The 17,500-nt window shown below is 36.6% G+C and overlaps 2 protein-coding genes across 2 annotated transcripts in view; both read right to left on the reverse strand.

Moving 5' to 3' along the window:
- LOC144435842 (uncharacterized) overlaps positions 1–8,754 on the reverse strand; it is a 10,447-nt gene extending 1,693 nt beyond the window's left edge. Inside the window, exons 1-10 of the mRNA XM_078124479.1 lie at positions 8,545–8,754; positions 7,728–7,831; positions 6,627–6,834; positions 5,947–6,053; positions 5,011–5,213; positions 4,388–4,562; positions 3,800–3,974; positions 3,516–3,557; positions 414–478; positions 1–66 (exon numbers count right to left, since the gene is read on the reverse strand). The exon at positions 1–66 is cut by the window's left edge and continues 79 nt beyond it. Coding sequence (XP_077980605.1) covers positions 1–66; positions 414–478; positions 3,516–3,557; positions 3,800–3,974; positions 4,388–4,562; positions 5,011–5,213; positions 5,947–6,053; positions 6,627–6,834; positions 7,728–7,831; positions 8,545–8,716 — 1,317 coding nt within the window. The 5' untranslated portion in view covers positions 8,717–8,754. The remainder of the gene's footprint in view (positions 67–413; positions 479–3,515; positions 3,558–3,799; positions 3,975–4,387; positions 4,563–5,010; positions 5,214–5,946; positions 6,054–6,626; positions 6,835–7,727; positions 7,832–8,544) is intronic.
- A 2,445-nt stretch (positions 8,755–11,199) lies between these two features.
- Positions 11,200–17,500, reverse strand: part of LOC144435869 (uncharacterized) — an 8,892-nt gene continuing 2,591 nt past the window's right edge. The window contains exons 4-13 of the mRNA XM_078124508.1: positions 17,304–17,500; positions 16,951–17,057; positions 16,578–16,780; positions 16,124–16,298; positions 14,374–14,548; positions 13,592–13,698; positions 13,016–13,160; positions 12,575–12,657; positions 12,088–12,250; positions 11,200–11,332 (exon numbers count right to left, since the gene is read on the reverse strand). The exon at positions 17,304–17,500 is cut by the window's right edge and continues 11 nt beyond it. Coding sequence (XP_077980634.1) covers positions 11,208–11,332; positions 12,088–12,250; positions 12,575–12,657; positions 13,016–13,160; positions 13,592–13,698; positions 14,374–14,548; positions 16,124–16,298; positions 16,578–16,780; positions 16,951–17,057; positions 17,304–17,500 — 1,480 coding nt within the window. The 3' untranslated portion in view covers positions 11,200–11,207. The remainder of the gene's footprint in view (positions 11,333–12,087; positions 12,251–12,574; positions 12,658–13,015; positions 13,161–13,591; positions 13,699–14,373; positions 14,549–16,123; positions 16,299–16,577; positions 16,781–16,950; positions 17,058–17,303) is intronic.

A 17,500-nucleotide genomic window follows, 5' to 3' on the forward strand; every position in this document is an offset into this window, starting at 1 on the left:
ACCACGAAGGCATAGGTTTCCAGTTTCACCAACAGGTAATGTTTCACCAGTATTAACATCAACCACCTAAAAGTAAGAAATAACAACATCAAGTGATAATTTACAGGGTCAGATAACGCCGCTATGTAATCGAATCAATTTACTGTGTTGGGAATTTATTATTCAACAAGTGTGTTTGCATATAAGAGAGAGATCGAGTGCCAGTGGGTGGTTGGTGGGGGGGGGGGGGCAGGAAGGACGGACGGGTGAGTGAGTGAGTGAGTGAGTGAGTGAGTGAGTGAGTGAGGACGGGTGGATGGAATAGGGCTCGAGGGAAAGATACTGAGAAAATGAGATATATGGATAGCGAGATTATGTATGTGAAGCTTGATACAGTTGACTTGTTTGTAGCGATTTACGCCGATTAGTTTTACCTTGGCTTCAGCATTCGGCACCAAAGTCCCACTTGATCCCGTTGGCCATTGACTCGGATCATTTCACCAACAGATATAACAGTGCCAGCTGCTGAATCAATGTGGTTGGAATTTGTTGATAGAGGGAAACATTACATTCTCGGTGTCATATATAGACCACCACATTTTGATGAAAATACCTTTATAGATGGTATCGAAAATACTCTAAATCAAGTTAATCACAAGTACTATGGCTGTATTATTGTTGGCGATTTTAACATCAATGTCATCGAAAAATCTAACACTTCACAGAAATTACTTAACACACTTTCTTGTTTTCATTTAAAGCAAATGATTCAAAATTCAACTCGTATTACCAAAACCTGTCAAACCACAATCGATCATATTTATATGAATTTAAGTAATAAGCACATTGACGCAGGTGTTATTATCGCCGATATTTCCGATCACCTACCAATTTTTGTATTTGTAAATAAATTCTGTACTTTGCCTTCGGAAACTCCCTTATCATCTTCGAGAAATTTCTCAAATTATACAGTCCAAAATTTCAATCATGATCTACATATAGAGTTTTGGGAAGGAGTTCTGAATTGTCATGATGTCAATGAGGCATATGAAAATTTTAGCAAAATATTTTTGAGTATCTGTGATAAACACGCTCCTCTACATGCTAATGGAAAACGAAAAAGAAAGAAAAGTAAACATTGGATTACAAAAGGATTAAAAAAATCGATAAAAGTAAAACACAAAATGTACAGTAAATTAATCAAAGAGAAATTTAGAGAACCACTGTTCACTCGATACAAAAAGTATAGAAATACACTGACTTCCTTACTCAAAAAAGCCAAGAAATACTATTACACAAATCTTCTCATGACAAATCAGAACAACACCAAAGAGATGTGGGACGTTATACATGAACTATTAGGGAAACAAAAACACAAAAATTTGAAAATACCAAATCAAATAAAACCCAAATCTGAAAGCTGTACAGAATTTATCACTCAACCGCAGGATATTATTGAACAGTTTAACGACTTTTTCACTCAAATAGGTGAAAGCCTAGCAAAGAAAATTGACAATTCTCAAGGAACCAATTACATGTCATATTTGAATAGCCCAAATCAGTTTTCCTTTTTTCTCCGCCCTGTTACTGAAAGTGAAGTCAAAGACATAATTTCTTCACTGGACACTAGGAAAGCGGCTGGTCATGATGGCATTGGTGTTAAACTTGTAAAAGACGCTTCAAAAGAAATATTGAAACCCTTATGTTCACTTATTAACTTATCATTTTCAAAAGGCATCTTTCCCGATGACCTCAAAATAGCAAGAGTTTTACCGATTTACAAAAAGGGTAACCCAGAAGACATGGGGAACTATAGACCCATATCTATTTTACCAATTTTTAGCAAGATTTTTGAGAAATTGGTGAATGAACAAATACTGAATTTCCTGGACAAACATGACATACTTTACAAACACCAATACGGGTTCAGAAAAAAGCATAGTACAAAACTTTCACTGATCAGTTTATCCCAATATCTACTGAGTGAAATTGATCATGGCAATCCAACTCTAGGTATTTTTGTAGACTTCTCTAAAGCCTTTGATACCATAAATCACGATATTTTGCTTGCCAAACTAGAGTTTTATGGTATCAGAGGCTTACCCCTCCTTTGGTTTAAAAGTTATTTATCTTCCAGGAGTCAATTTGTTGGCATCAACGACGTCAAATCTAGTAAACAAAATATAAATTGCGGTGTTCCACAGGGCTCGATTCTTGGGCCAACTTTATTTCTGCTATACATAAATGACATCCCGATGTCTTCAAATGCTTTTGATTTTAGATTATATGCGGATGACTCAAATATATTTTACACAATTAAAAAAGACACAAACACATGTACTATAGACCTAAACCTTGTAAGTAAAAATTTCAAGGATGTCATCAACTGGTGTGATGCCAACAAATTAACGATCAATTCAAATAAGACCAAATATACAATCTTAAAAAGCCATAGAAAAAATGTAGTATTGACTGGTTCCCTTGAATTTAAGGGGGTCTCACTAGATGAAGTTCAAAGTTCGCCTTTTGTTGGGGTCAACATTGACAATACGCTGTCTTGGAAGCAGCATATAGCTGAGGTGAAAAAGAAAATTAGTAGAATGACAGGTGTGTTTTATAAGTTACGTCACACGGTTCCAGAATACGTACTTGTACTGATGTATAATGCTTTTGTTCTGCCCCATATCACCTACTGTCTCGAAGTGTGGGGTAACACGTGTCCGACATACCTGAATGAAATATTTTTAATTCAAAAAAGAATAGTGCGCACCATAACAGATAGTCATTGGTGTGCTCACTCGGAGCCATTATTTAAAAGGTTGAATATTCTTGACATTTTCAAACAGCACAAATTACAGCTTGCCGTTCTCGTTCATGACGTTTTGCACCTCAGATTACCGGATACCTTTCAGGGTTTTTTCACTCCCATTAAACACTCCTTCACAACACGACAGAGCGCCAGAAACGACCTTACTATCCCAAAAGCAAACCATAGGACTGGTCAGTTCACTGTCAAGTATGCAGGTGCTAAACTATGGAATAGCATCCCTTACAACATTCGCAACATAAATAGCAGAAGTCATTTTCAAACAGAGTTCAAAAACTATCTCCAATCATTGTAAACTAGTTATACTTCATATTCATAGAGATTGATTACCGTTTGTCTGTATATTTAAGTAGGTCATTTGTTGTTTCTTTGTATTTGTGTATTTGCTTGTTTGGTTGTTGTTGTTGTTGTTGTTGTTGTTGTTGTTGTTGTTGTTGTTGTTGTCCACCTATATTTATACAATGTATTTTGTAAATCCTTTATGGTTTTTTTCTATTCTGTCAATATTGCAATATACTCAATTTGACCAGCAGCCCCAGTAATTAGTAATTCCTAATCCCTAAGATTGTAAAAGGGGACGGACTCGACTAGTTGCAAAGACAACTATTTTTCGTCTCCCTTTCCCAAGTTGAATACTTCATATATTGTAGAATTGTTATATATGTATATGTATATATATATTTCTGGGAATAAAGAAGATTATTATTCCCGTAACACACATGTGTTATGGCAGTTTCTGTTAGTCCGTATGCTACAATATAAACACAGAACTCAACTTCAAGAAAACTATAAATACATATATCATTAAACGTCTAGCATTGTAGATGACTAATACTATAATCAGCACCCTATGTGCTCCAGTCAACGACCAATCACACCTTTTATGCTCTAGTCGACAACCAATCACATCGTGTATAAGCGTGTTGTCGTCAAAGCCATTCACATCATGTCTGGATGTGATTAGTATGATATCAAAAGTTTGGAAACCCTTACCTTGTCTAAAAATCGCATTTGGATTTATTCTACTCAGCATGGCTGTGGGAAGCTTATCACTCAGCGGTGCTGCCGCACACAAAAATTGTTCAATGCAAGATAAGTCGTACTTGTCAACTAACGGGTGTTTTGCCAGGAAAAGTACAATGGGGGGAACAATTGGTACGTAATTTACCTACAGGTATGTGAAATGAATGATATCATTAATAGAGAAGAACATTTTCAAATCGTCGACGTCTGCAATAAAATACCATAATCAAAAGCAAGTCACACACACACACACACACACACACGCGCGCGCGCGCGCGCGCGCGCAATCACGTACGTACGTTCATACATACATACATACATACATACATACATACATACTAGTACATACATACATACATACATACATACATACATACATACATACATACAACGGTGACAACATGCACGTGTTTAGATTTTTGCAAGTATTTTGTACCATTATCATATCTTATGATAGCATTTTATAGCGACACACATCAATACGTTGGCCGCTAAAATAACTTATATAGTTTGTAAAATTTAATCTTAATTAGATAAAAGAAAACATGATTTCCACACCTTGTAATCTTGTATAGTTTTCAAGAAAACTTCTTGATCAAATCGTGGTAATGATATCACTCGAGATCCCTGTGAAAGACTTATAATAAAAATCACCAACATGCCATAGAGGTGAAAAAACGGCATAACTGCCACTGTGGTGTCATCTTCACTTCTATTAAGAAGTCCATGTGTCCTGTTAAATATATATGATATAAATGGTATTGTGTCAATTTCTCTCTCTCTCTTTATTTGTATCTAATTGATGGTCTCCCTCCCTCCCTCCCTCCCTCCTCTCTCTCTCTCTCTCTCTCTCTCTCTCTCTCTCTCTCTCTCTCTCTCTCTCTCTCTCTCTCTCTCTCTCTCTCTCTCTCTCTCTCTCTCTCTCTCTCTCTCTCTCTCTCTCTCATACACGCATATATATTGTGTATTTGCATACTTATGAACTTATGACACACATCACTATCTATAGTATATATATATATATATATATATATATATATATATATATATATATATAATTTAAACATTGCAACTAATAACTTCATATACTTAGTAGATATTTGGTTGTTTGTATTTTTTTTTCAAACGAGGCTTAACTCATCAGAATCATGAACATTATTGTATTCTATATAAATACGTACCTTAGCTGTTCAAGGTTTGATATGTAGTTAAAGTGGGTAATCATAACTCCCTTGGGGAGTCCTGTCGTACCACTGGAATACGGAATAACAGCCACATCTTTCTTTGGGTGTATGGTCAGGTTCCGTGGAAATGCCGAACCATTGTTGTCAAGAAGAGAAGAATACGTCTTGCAACCGTCTGCCTGCCCAATCACGTAAATGTCCTATACAAACAAGACAAACCAGTGATTGATGGATAATGATGAGATGTTCATGAATTGCGTGTTTTTGCATTCTTTGTCTGTATAATACGAATGCTGACTGTACTGTTTAATGCCCCTGTGTTCTGTACTATACAACTACATTCTGTATTTGTACACCCATATATCCTATCATACATTTACTTATTTATCTATCTATTTATTGATTTATTGATTGATTTATTTATTCCTTCGTTCATTCATTCATTCATTCATTCATTCCTCCCTCCTTTGGTATATTCATTCATTCATTCATTCATTCATTCATTCATTCATTCCTCCCTCCCCCTGCCTCTCTATTCGTTCATGCATTCCCGCCTCTTTCCATGCATGCATGCATTCATTCATTCATTCATTCATTCATTCATTCATTCATTCATTCATTTATTCATTCATTCGTTCGTGCGTTCATTCATTCATCTCTACCTCCCTCTCTATTAATTAATTAATTTATTTATTTATTTATTTATTCATTCATTCATCCCTCCCTCTCTCCATGCATCCATCCATCCATCCATTCGTTCGTTCGTTCGTTCGTTCGTTCGTTCATTCATTCATTCATGGACATGTTATACACATCCCGTCTGTGTTATACACCTATCAAGTATATACTGCATGTATACACCTGTCTTCTGTTTAATATACATTGTCACACGCACGCACGCACACACACACACACACACACACACACACACACCTTGATGCTAGCGATTCTCTCCGCTGCTTGTCTTGCCGTCTCTGCAAACATTGGTAAGGTAATGATAATACTCGGTTTTGGAATCATCAATTGCTGTACCAATTCCTCTGATGGTAAATAAACCAAGTACTGGTTTTAGAAACCTTTATTATTTAAACTCAAATTTGAAACATCAGATTCACGATATTCGTAACCGGTTGCACATGTGTCGAGATTAGTGAGATGACGTCATCGAGGTGAACTCTACGGAAAATACTACTGCAGTCCAATGCATGCAATGTACACGTTTAATTGTATATTGTGAAAATAATTTTGATAACACCAGTCCAACAAATAGTACAAATTATACAAAAGAGGCAAATACTATTGAGATATGACATAGTAAGGAATTCAAGGATAAAGAGGATGTATGGATGAGGATGATTGGGGTATTTATTTTGGATATTTATTCATAAAACAATTTTATCATAGCTTCCTACTTGAAAAATCGATTCGAAACAATATAAGGCTTATATCAAGTCCTTGTTTGTAACTCAAAAAATTGCAAAAGATTAATAAATGTGTAAAATGTTTGTTATTGTACGTACAGTAATCTTTTTACACATTTCTTTTAGCTTTCTTTTTGCATTGAATGTATTGGGTTTCAAACACAGACTTTGTCAATGTCACAAAACACTCACCTGTTGTATATAGGGGGTTAATAGTCGTAGTTATGCCACCAACGACTGACACAGCACTGAATATCACAAAGTATTCAGGTATATTTGGAAGGTAAATTGCACAAGTGTCTCCCTTGTTGAAACCATTCAGAGTTAGGCCACTAGCACATTTGTAGACGAGTTCCTTTAGTTGTGTAAACGTATATGATTTACCGGTTATACCATCCACCTATTAGGGATGATATTAGGGACTGGTTAGTTTCTCTGGCCTGGAGGGGGTGGATTGATAGGGGGATGGTACCCTTTTTTAATTGGCAGTAGGGGCATTCTGTTTCTAAAATGTTGGCATGGGGAATCTTTGTGTTTTCGATTGTGATGGAAGAAAAACTCGTTTCTTGTACAATGGCGTGACCTTGTCAGAACTGAACTGTGGTATTTGTTTTTGTCCTTGTTTAATTTCTTACCTATGTTCTTTAATATCAATTCACTTAGAGTGACATTGAAACATAACTACGTATACATATGCATGCATTACCTACCATACTTGTTACAGAACATACAATTTAAATACTCGACTGTTTCACTGTCAGTTCTTCACTTATGTTGCACTGGGGGGGGGGCAAAGTTGACGGTAACCTTCATCTACGTATTTTATAAAAGAAGTTATAATCTGAATTGTTCTACTCTTTAGTATAAAGAGATAATATGTACGCTTTGCCTACTTTCTATTTCTGACACTACATGTTACCAACACTACTAATCACCACATCTCATCAGATTTCAGTTCCCATGCTATTAAACTTTTGTTTTAATATTTCAACCCTATATAGTCGCTAATTACATGATGGTGCTGTCTTATAAAGCATTTGCGACACATAGTCAAGCAGTGACAACACACATCGGTTACACGTATTTGTGTAGCATACATTGTGTAAAATGTTACATCAATCAACTTTCCATGTGTGCAAATCTGAAGTTGCTGTGTCAGCTTAAATGTTTGTAGTTTGCTATAATAATAACAGATAATGATAATATAATTATTAGTACAAATGAATATACATGATGTTGGAACACCGTCTATCATCTGTATCTCAAAGTCTATCTGCTAAGTTATGTACCTACCAGTGCTTCCCTGTTTCCAAATTTGTCGAAATCTTTCATAATGTATTCAGCTACATTCATGTCATCCGGGATTTGTATATCGGGTAAAGGACTCTTGAAAATCCCTGTAAACTCAATATTACAACGAGAAATGGATTTCACACGCTAACACTTCATCTTTGCCCTCAGTAAGAAAGGCTTATGTTGTGTCTGTCTGTCTGTCTGTCTGTCTGTCTGTTGGGGTAATGGTAATGGTAGACATCCTATGCATATTTATGAGCCAGTTGCATAATTAACGATTATCGATGATTAGCCTTAAGAATTCTAGCTTCAAATCCCATATAATTTGGTACATATCAACGAGAGCAAGGGGTATGTGTCATATAAAATTTGTTGGTATACGTAACTTTATGTTTTAATACGCCATCTGCATCATTGATGATTTTGGGTAATTATGCAATATCTTAAGAATGTAAACTTCAAATTTGCAATAATTCAGTATAATTTATTTATCAATTTACCAATTACGGGAGATGTCAAGACTCATATATCAGTCTATATTCTGACACTGCATGTAATGCAACAATGCAAAGGCATACCCCCTACGGAAGGCAGTTTACATCTGGTACAAATATTCTACTTTGTCTGTCTGTCTGTCTGTCTGTCTGTCTGTCTGTCTGTCTGTCTGTCTGTCTGTCTGTCTGTCTGTGTGTGTGTGTATGTATGTATGTATGTATGTATGTATGTATGTATGTATGTATGTATATGTAAAAAGAATTATGTATGTTACTCGCCCCCTCTCTTTTACATATAAAACACAAAGAACTGAATGACTTACCCGTTTCTCTGGAGTTGTCGCAAAGTACACATGACGTATTAGCAAAAGGTCTTCCCGCTATATAAATCGGTCGTATTGTTGTTGAATTTGATATTTTCCACCATAGGGATTTAAGTCTTATTGTTGGTTGGATCATTTGACGGGCAATGAACGCAGCTCTCAACATTTTCATGAGATTTCCATACACTTTTTAAAAACCTTCTATCTCGTCATACATAGGCCTAATTATCAAAAGGCGATGACTTCAGCTGTGAATACAAAGGATGACAGTCACTGAAAACACAGAGAGAGAATGGGTCCCGTTTACTATCTATGATATTCAGAAAGTTTTGAATAGCGACTCTGTTTTTACTTGTGCCTGTATGTATTGTTTGTACAGGAGGTTGTACTCAAACAATCATTACGAAATACAATATAAACACAGGACCTTGGTAAAACTGACACTGATGCTGTCATATATACTTTAAATAGAGCAAACAATTTCCATGGTCGATAATTCTATGTAGTCTAGTGGATGACCTTGGACTGATCACCACTTCAACTCTAGTCACTTGTTTACTATAATGGCGTGACCAGTGTTAAAACTAGACTAGCCCTTTTGTACACGCCATTGTTGTGTCACCTTCATGAGGACACACTCATCACGCTAATATACACAGACGGGGAGGGGGGATTTTCATAATACAGTTTAGTAGATGTCATGTACCGCGGAGTTAAATGCACTTTTAATTCAACTCATGTAGGCTTTTGATTCTTGTTTTTAAGCATGTCAGTGACATGTAGAGGCTTGGCATATCTTTACATGCACCCATGACTTATAACCCCAGCAAATGTTCGACGATATGTGGCTGTCGACCTCACGTACGCGTTCTAATAGCTGATATGTACTGGTAAACTTTTGAGTACCTTCATGTAGTACCCATTTACAAGCCAAGTATTCTCCACCAACACACACCCACCTACACATCCATCGGTGTACAGGCTGGTTGATTTAGAACATATATAACTCAGCTTAGCTGGATAACAAAAATGTATGTGATGTCGCAAATAACAAACAAGTTTTAGATATTTAAGCTAACCTGATTGATGGCGGCCTTGTTGATATACAATGAATGCGCATACATACAAACAAACAAACAGGCTAATAAATGCACAATATGTGTGTCGTCAGAAAACAATAAGTCAAGCTTTATATCTTGACTGTATTACCACACCACTAGTACTGTCTGAAATTACAATGTACCGATAAAGTGAGATGACCTACTTCGACTTCTCAACAGTCAAACATGTCAACAAGTAATATGGCACCTTGCACACAATCTGTACCAAACCGGTCGGTACAAAACACAGGTACAGGTCAGGTACAGGTCAGGTCAGACCAGGTCAGGTATCACCTGACTATTTTTTTTAATTCACACTCAGATCCAACGATGTGAATCCGTCATTATATTTGGTGTTTTTCGATTAGTTGTCAGGTTATTTTTTCTCAGCAATTCAGCAGTTATCCTTTTTTTCAAAATTGCTACACAATTAGTGTCTTCTGTTCTGGGAATTACCGTGACTTTTCACTTTTTCGTTCTTGTATGTACCAGGTGCATTCAAGAGTAAGAATGTTTTGCCAACTACATGCACTTTTAGATATTGCACATGAAAAAAAAAAGATGGCACAGGACGATTTGCACAACTAAAATATACCATTGCAATATGTTTAGGACAAGAAATCTACGATTTGTTCTCACTTTTCTTTTGCAATGTAACAAATAACAAATAGGCTTTGATTTCTACTTGCTTACTACACACTCTACGACACATCTAAACGCACATGCTCCATCTGAGCAGTAATCAAAATTGGTAATTAATGGCTGTCAAGAGAGATATCGTTTGAGCGGGTCTTAGTATTTAAAATGTTTTCTACAGAATGTAAACATATTCAAGTACTTACATTATTGAATTAGCATTTATAAAAAGAGAAGGTGAAATTTGTCATGAAAACCAATATATATTGCAAATAAAAACACAAAACCCGGCAGGCCAGGCCAGGTCAGGCCTGAATTTTATTTTTCGGATTTATATTCAGATCTGATATAACTCACTGCTTATATTGATCATTCAGATTGAGATGCTTCTATAGATTTGTCAAAAAGTCAAAAAGCACTGGGCTGATTTCATTGCTATTTGGTGCACGAAATTCATCAAATCGAAATGATCGCACGGGAGATGTGTGATTTGGATCAAAAGTAAATAAAAATATAAATTCAACAAGTACTGGGCAGATTGGTCTCCTAGAGGTGTGTAGATGAAGAGTTGTTCGAGACACAATGGTCCCTTTGTCGATATGCAAATATGGACTAAAAATATGTGACACATATCGTAACACAACACAAAACAATACAACACAACACAACACAACACAACACAACACAACACAACACAACACAACACAACACAACACAACACAACACAACACAATCATTCCCTTGCAAGCCGAATTCAAGAGACAATTCTGAAGTGACCTTTTATGAACTTTTATTGCAAACTGACAAGGGATTGAAAAACGAATCTAAAGAAGCATCTCAATCTGATCAATGGTTAAATCAGATCATCATCGTCGTCGTTATTATCGTCATCACCATAAGTAGCTAGATTAAATTTGTATCTCATTTCTATCTTCCCTTTTTGTTTTCACCATCCTTTAACAATCTTCGTAATATTTTCCCACTTTGCGATTTTGGAATCTCATCGATAAATTCCACTCCTCCACGCAGTTTTTTGAACGGTGCTACCTTGCCTATCAAAGTAAGAACAACAAGAATACTTTGAAATATTTTAGTTAAAATCTTTTTCGCAGCTCCCCCCCCCCTCGATATTTCAAACTATTTCGTGCCCCCCTCCAAAACAAAAAGAAGAAAAATGAACACAAGAATATCGTACCAAAGGCTACAGAGATTTTTATAATATACAATTATATGGTACCCCTAAACCCCGTTTCACTTTCTCGAGATGTGTTGTACACTACACATTGGGTTGTAACCTATACTTAAAGATACTTAGCCAGCAGGGCTTTTCATTGCAATCTTTATTAGGAGAGAAGAGAAACAGCATCACCATAGTCGCTAGTGGGGAGGGTATGGGAGTGATGTCCCCACCCCTCCCATGGTTAACACTATTTTTAACATGAAGACATGTTGGAGGCTATTTAGAGGCGTGACATTTCAAACCATGCACATTATTGAAAACCATTACTTAAAAATTATCTTCAAGAGCTTAAGGCACCCACCTCATGATAATTCGATATAGGGTTAAGAGGTTATTACGGTGAGGCCGCAAGAAATTTTGAAAATGTACTTGGTAAATGACTTCCTGGGGTTAAATCATGAGCAATATATTCCGTAAATTCTGCTCCTTCCCAAAGGTCAACTTCTCTACCCAAGAATAAATCCTGCTCGTGTTTACTTAATAATTCCCTTTTGAGTCTTTTAGAAAATCGCAAATCTGACCGCATTAACATACTACTGTAACCTGTTGAAAATCTCTCATTTTCACCTTCAACAAATTTATACACGTCCTCTGGAAGCAATCTTCTACTGTTCGTCACAATGAAAGCTTTTGGCAACTCTCCAGCTTCCTCATCCTGGACTGGGATAACTGCTGCATCTTGAATTTCAGGATGGCTAATCAGCAGGGCTTCCAATTCTGCAGGAGCCACCTGAAAATTTAGAAGAAAAATACCGCGATCTCAAAAACTGTTTGAAAAAAATTGAAAACATCGACTTTAGAAGATTGTGATATAAGTTGACTGATACGCATGCACAATCCATTGGTTACTATTGCGATTTCTAAAGCATTAACACTCCTAAGTAAAATATCAGCGAGGCCGAATTTAATGCTGTAAAGACAATTTTACTAGTTGGCAGGGTTTGGTCAACTGGACAACTTGATTATTCATCATAATAGTATATACGTAGTACTAAGTTCAATGACGACATGAAAATAAAAATACTGAATATGATGTAAAGTTCATTTACAGCACCTGGAACCCTTTGTACTTGATGAGTTCCTTTAGCCTATCTTCCACATGCACGTGACCTTTTTCATCGATGTATCCTATATCACCTTTATAGAAAAGTGCACAATGTCAATGAATGACTTCAGGGAAACCTCTCACACTACAATGTGCACATCATAGTGTTAGATTGCGGCTACATCCTACATGTAGTTATAGAAAGAAGAGCACAGACATATATATAGATTCCACCTCATGGACATTTGTTTGTATCTAATTGATGGTCTCTCTCTCTATCCCTCCCTCCCTCCCTCCCTCCCACCCCCTTCTCTCTCTCTCTCTCTCTCTCTCTCTCTCTCTCTCTCTCTCTCTCTCTCTCTCTCTCTCTCTCTCTCTCTCTCTCTCTCTCTCTCTCTCTCTCTCTCTCTCTCTCTCTCTCTCTCTCTCTCGCGCCAAAATTAGACATACCTGACGAGACCCAGCCATGTTCATCAATTATTTGTGCTGTCGCCTCTGGGTTTCCAAAGTACCCCAGCATCGTGGTTGGACTATGAAGGCATATGATTCCAGATTTACCAACTGGTAATATTTCTCCAGTTTCAATATCAACAACCTAACAGTAACAGACATCATCATCATCATCATCATCATCATCATCATCATCATCAAATAATACAATTACAGGTACAGTGAATCCTATTTTAACTTTCCATGTATATTTGATTCGCGATGACAAAATAAGCTTAGTAGTCTGGTAAAGTCTCACGTGTAGATTAATGAGTAATCATGTTTCCACCGCATGGATATTAGTTTGTATATCTAATTGATGGTGTAATAGTTAATAATAATTTGAATACTCTAATAACTATGATTTTTAATATTGAACATGTGTGTGAGTTTGTGTATGAGCGAAACTGTAGATCCATCGTCTATGTAGAAACGTACCAATGAAGGGAAACGGAGAGGAAGATAGCGAGTAACTACGTGTAAGTGAAACAGGATACTTTAGTGTAAGATACAGTCTTTCGTGGTGATGAGTTTTACCTTGGCTTCAGCATTCGGCACCAAAGTCCCACTTGATCCCTTTGGCCACTGACTAGGATCATTCCCGTAACACACATGTGTCACAACTGCTTCTGTCAATCCATACCCTACGAAAGGCACAAGACCAAGAACGTTTTAAAAAGAACCACGACGGTGCGATTGTGTCATCTAGGTAGCCTATGTTTGTCGGTGTTTTGAGTTAAACATGAGTTTTCTCAGAACTCCACCCCAGCTCCGATCACAAACCAAAAGTGACCCCTAGTAAAGACCTCGTTTTCGAAAATGATCCGACCACCCCATTTTTGCAAATTTTAAGTATAACTTACACGTGTAAAGCTTACATAGTCGTATTGCGATCCTGTTACTTTAACTATAACTCATTTTTTCTTAGAAATTCTGTTATTTTTAAACTGTCGATATAACTTCGTGATTTAACATGTTTAAAAAGTGAAATTTAATCATTTCCTTCCAATATCAGAGCAAGTCATTAACTTCCTAATGATAAGCATATCTAATCGTTTCAAAAATGTAGTTTCAAAATATCATAAAGGAACGACGAGTCACCTCTAGTCAACAACCAATCACACCTTGTATATTTTGGTCAACAACCAATCACACATTGTATATTTTGGTCATCAACCAATCACATCGTTTATGTCCTGGTCAATAACCAATCACACGCTGTATGTCAACAACCGATTGCTCATCATAGACGTATGCCATGTTTCCATAATCAACCATTCACATCACACTTGGTAGATATATAGCTAAAGTTCAGAAACCTTGTCTAAGAATAGCTTTGGGGTTTGTTCTACTCTGCACGGCTGCTGGAAGCTTGTCACTCAGTGGTGCTGCAGCACACAGAAATTGTTCAATGCAAGATAAGTCGTAGTTATCAACTATTGGATGTTTTGCTAGGAGAAGTGCCATGGGGGGAACAATTGGTAAGAAATTTACCTATAAGTATGAAAAAAAATATCGTTACTCAAAAATCAATCTTTCTTCAAATCAGCCCGTAACAACTTAAAATAACTACGAGAGAAAGCAATTGATGAAATAGGCATGGTTTAACGATATAACAAGTCTTTGTAGTAAACACAGACCCCTCAAATAATTTACTTTTATGTATATGGTGGCATGGTGGAAACGAAATTGGTGGCAACAAATGAATACTATAAAGCGTCTGTGATATGCCAGAAATGGCTCGATTGTGATATTAGGTCCTGAAGGTCAAGGTAAAAGGTCTTAAACGAAAGAGTACAACTGATACTACTGAAATGAATTGAATTGAATTGAATTGAATTGAATTGAATTGAAACATAACATATTAACAATAAAAAAAATTAACAACAAACAATTCTCACCATGGAATAGTTCACTCGCAACTAATCTAATCCATGGTCCTGACAAGTAAAGTCATATACTTATTACATGGCACACAAATAAATAACAGATGAATGATAAAATACAGATACCTATTTACATCGCTACATTCCTGTATAATAGGGTTGGGTGCTTGAATGGAGTTTCTATGTATTAATGTATTGAGTTAGGTTAATATGCAGTAAATCACGATTGTACACTACAAATATAGGAGCCAGTCAGTAAAAAGGTGATATGAGCACCAAAGTGACTACAATATTGAAGAAATGGTTTGATGTCAATATTCCCTCCTGAAAAACAAGGTCAGGCCTGGTCAAATGCCACCGTCTCACATGAACGTTTGCATATGATTATATATGGGGTTACACATTTTTGTCATATGTTACGATCAGCAAGTATGTGTAGTACAAGATAAAGTGCATACGCGACGATGTATCTGTATATACTTGAATGGATCTCTATGTTTTCACTTGTAGGCCACCGTATGTTTTAGTTAGGTAGTAATGTGTTGATTTTGAAATTTACAGACATAGCCACAAATTACGTTAAAAAGTGACATAAACACCAAATGCTTGTGTGTATTTCTTTTCTTTTTATATTACATGTGAACATGATTTAAAAGAAATTGGCTACAAATAAATACTACGAAATGTCTTAGTTTTGATATATAATTGCTGGCTCGATTTTGATAATTGACCCTGAAGGTCAAGGTCAAGGTCAGAGTCTTAAAGGAAAGCTTGCCCGTGATTATAAGGGAGTAGACACTAGAGTCTCTTTGTAGTACGGTTTTAGTTATGCAGTAAATTTTTTATTTTTTTACAGCACATATGGCCGCCATTTTGTCAAGTTCGCATATGTCGCGAAACAAAGTGACATGCATATACACCATAGGATATGCCACTTTGCGCCAGGTTTGATTGAAATCGGACATTGCTTGTCAGAGATATTACGCATTTCGGACGAACAGATGGATGGATGAATACACGAATCCCAATGTAATAGTCCCTTTGGGAGACTAAAACGTTACTGCATCAAAGGAGACCTGTCCAGTATATCATTTCTATACGATCAATTTGATTTCTTAAATCACGTCCTATTAAATTCAATTCGGAAAGTTTGAATAAAAGAAAAAAAACATGAGTTCCACACCTTGTAATCTTGAATAGTTTTCAGGAAAACTTCTTGATCAAATCGTGGTAATGATATCACTCGAGATCCTTGTACAAGACTAAGGCTCAGAATAATTAACATACCATAGATATGAAAGAATGGCAAAACTGCCACCGATGTGTCATGTTCCTCTCTGTGAAGAAGTCCAGGTATCCTGTTCAAAATAACACAATTGATACAAGTGTCAATTGAATTTGATGACTAAGAACTTTATGAATCCGGAAGTGTTTTCAGCAAAGGCGTTTCTGCCCAGGCCTAGGTGAGCTGCTTCAGTACTGTAGTATACCCAATCCGTAACGCTGCCATCAACACATATAAGTCATTATGGCATTGCACATTTTCTATAATTTTGTCATTCTTTCTTGTGGCTGCCTTGTTTCTATCTCGTGATGTTTCATACAACTGGTTATGAGGAGAATTGTATATATTGTACCTGAGCTGTGAAAGGTTTGATATGTAGTTAAAATGGCTCATCATAACCCCCTTGGGGAGTCCTGTCGTACCACTGGAATACGGAATAACAGCCACATCTTTCTTTGGGTGTATGGTCAGGTTCCGTGGAAATGCCGAACCATTGTTGTCAAGAAGAGAAGAATACGTCTTACAACCGTCTGCCTGCCCAATCACGTAAATATCCTATTACAAACAAGATATACCACTGATAGAATATTAAATGAATGGATTCCATAGACGCTCGGTCATTATTTTCGCGGCAAATTTCACCTTCTGGGTACATATCTACAACCAAATTTCCTAGGCCCTTGCGATTCTCAAATTATATGCCAATGTCCCTATTTTATACATACCTTGATGGTAGCTATTCTCTCTGCCCCTTGTCTTGCCATCTCTGCAAACATTGGTAAGGTGAAAATGATACTTGGTTTTGAAATGGTCAGCTGTTGAACCAATTCCTCTGGTGGTAAAACACAAGCACGGGTTTCTAATTTTCTACGCTGTGCAAAACTTCAAATGGTTTCAATGAAGAAAGATATAGAGTGTTTGTTTGTTTGTTTAGTGTTTTCATAGAATCCTTTGATACAGTATTTGCTTTCTTGAACAGTGAAATATAGCTGTGCCCAATCATACCAGTTTGAACTTGAATTGTTCAAGTTACAATCTATGTCCTCTCGAGTACATAGCTCCTTTTTAAAACACTCACCTGTTGTATATAGAGGGTTAACAGTCGTAACAGTGCCACCAACAATTAAAACAGCACTGAATATCACGAAAAATTCAGGCATATTTGGAAGATAAATTGCACAGGTGTCTCCCTGCATGAAGCCATCCATAGTTAGGCCACCAGCACATTTGTAGACGAGTTCCTTTAGTTGTGTAAACGTATATGATTTGCCGGTT

Source organism: Glandiceps talaboti, chromosome 5 (genome assembly GCF_964340395.1).
Source record: "Glandiceps talaboti chromosome 5, keGlaTala1.1, whole genome shotgun sequence".
NCBI classification, from domain to species: domain Eukaryota; kingdom Metazoa; phylum Hemichordata; class Enteropneusta; family Spengelidae; genus Glandiceps; species Glandiceps talaboti.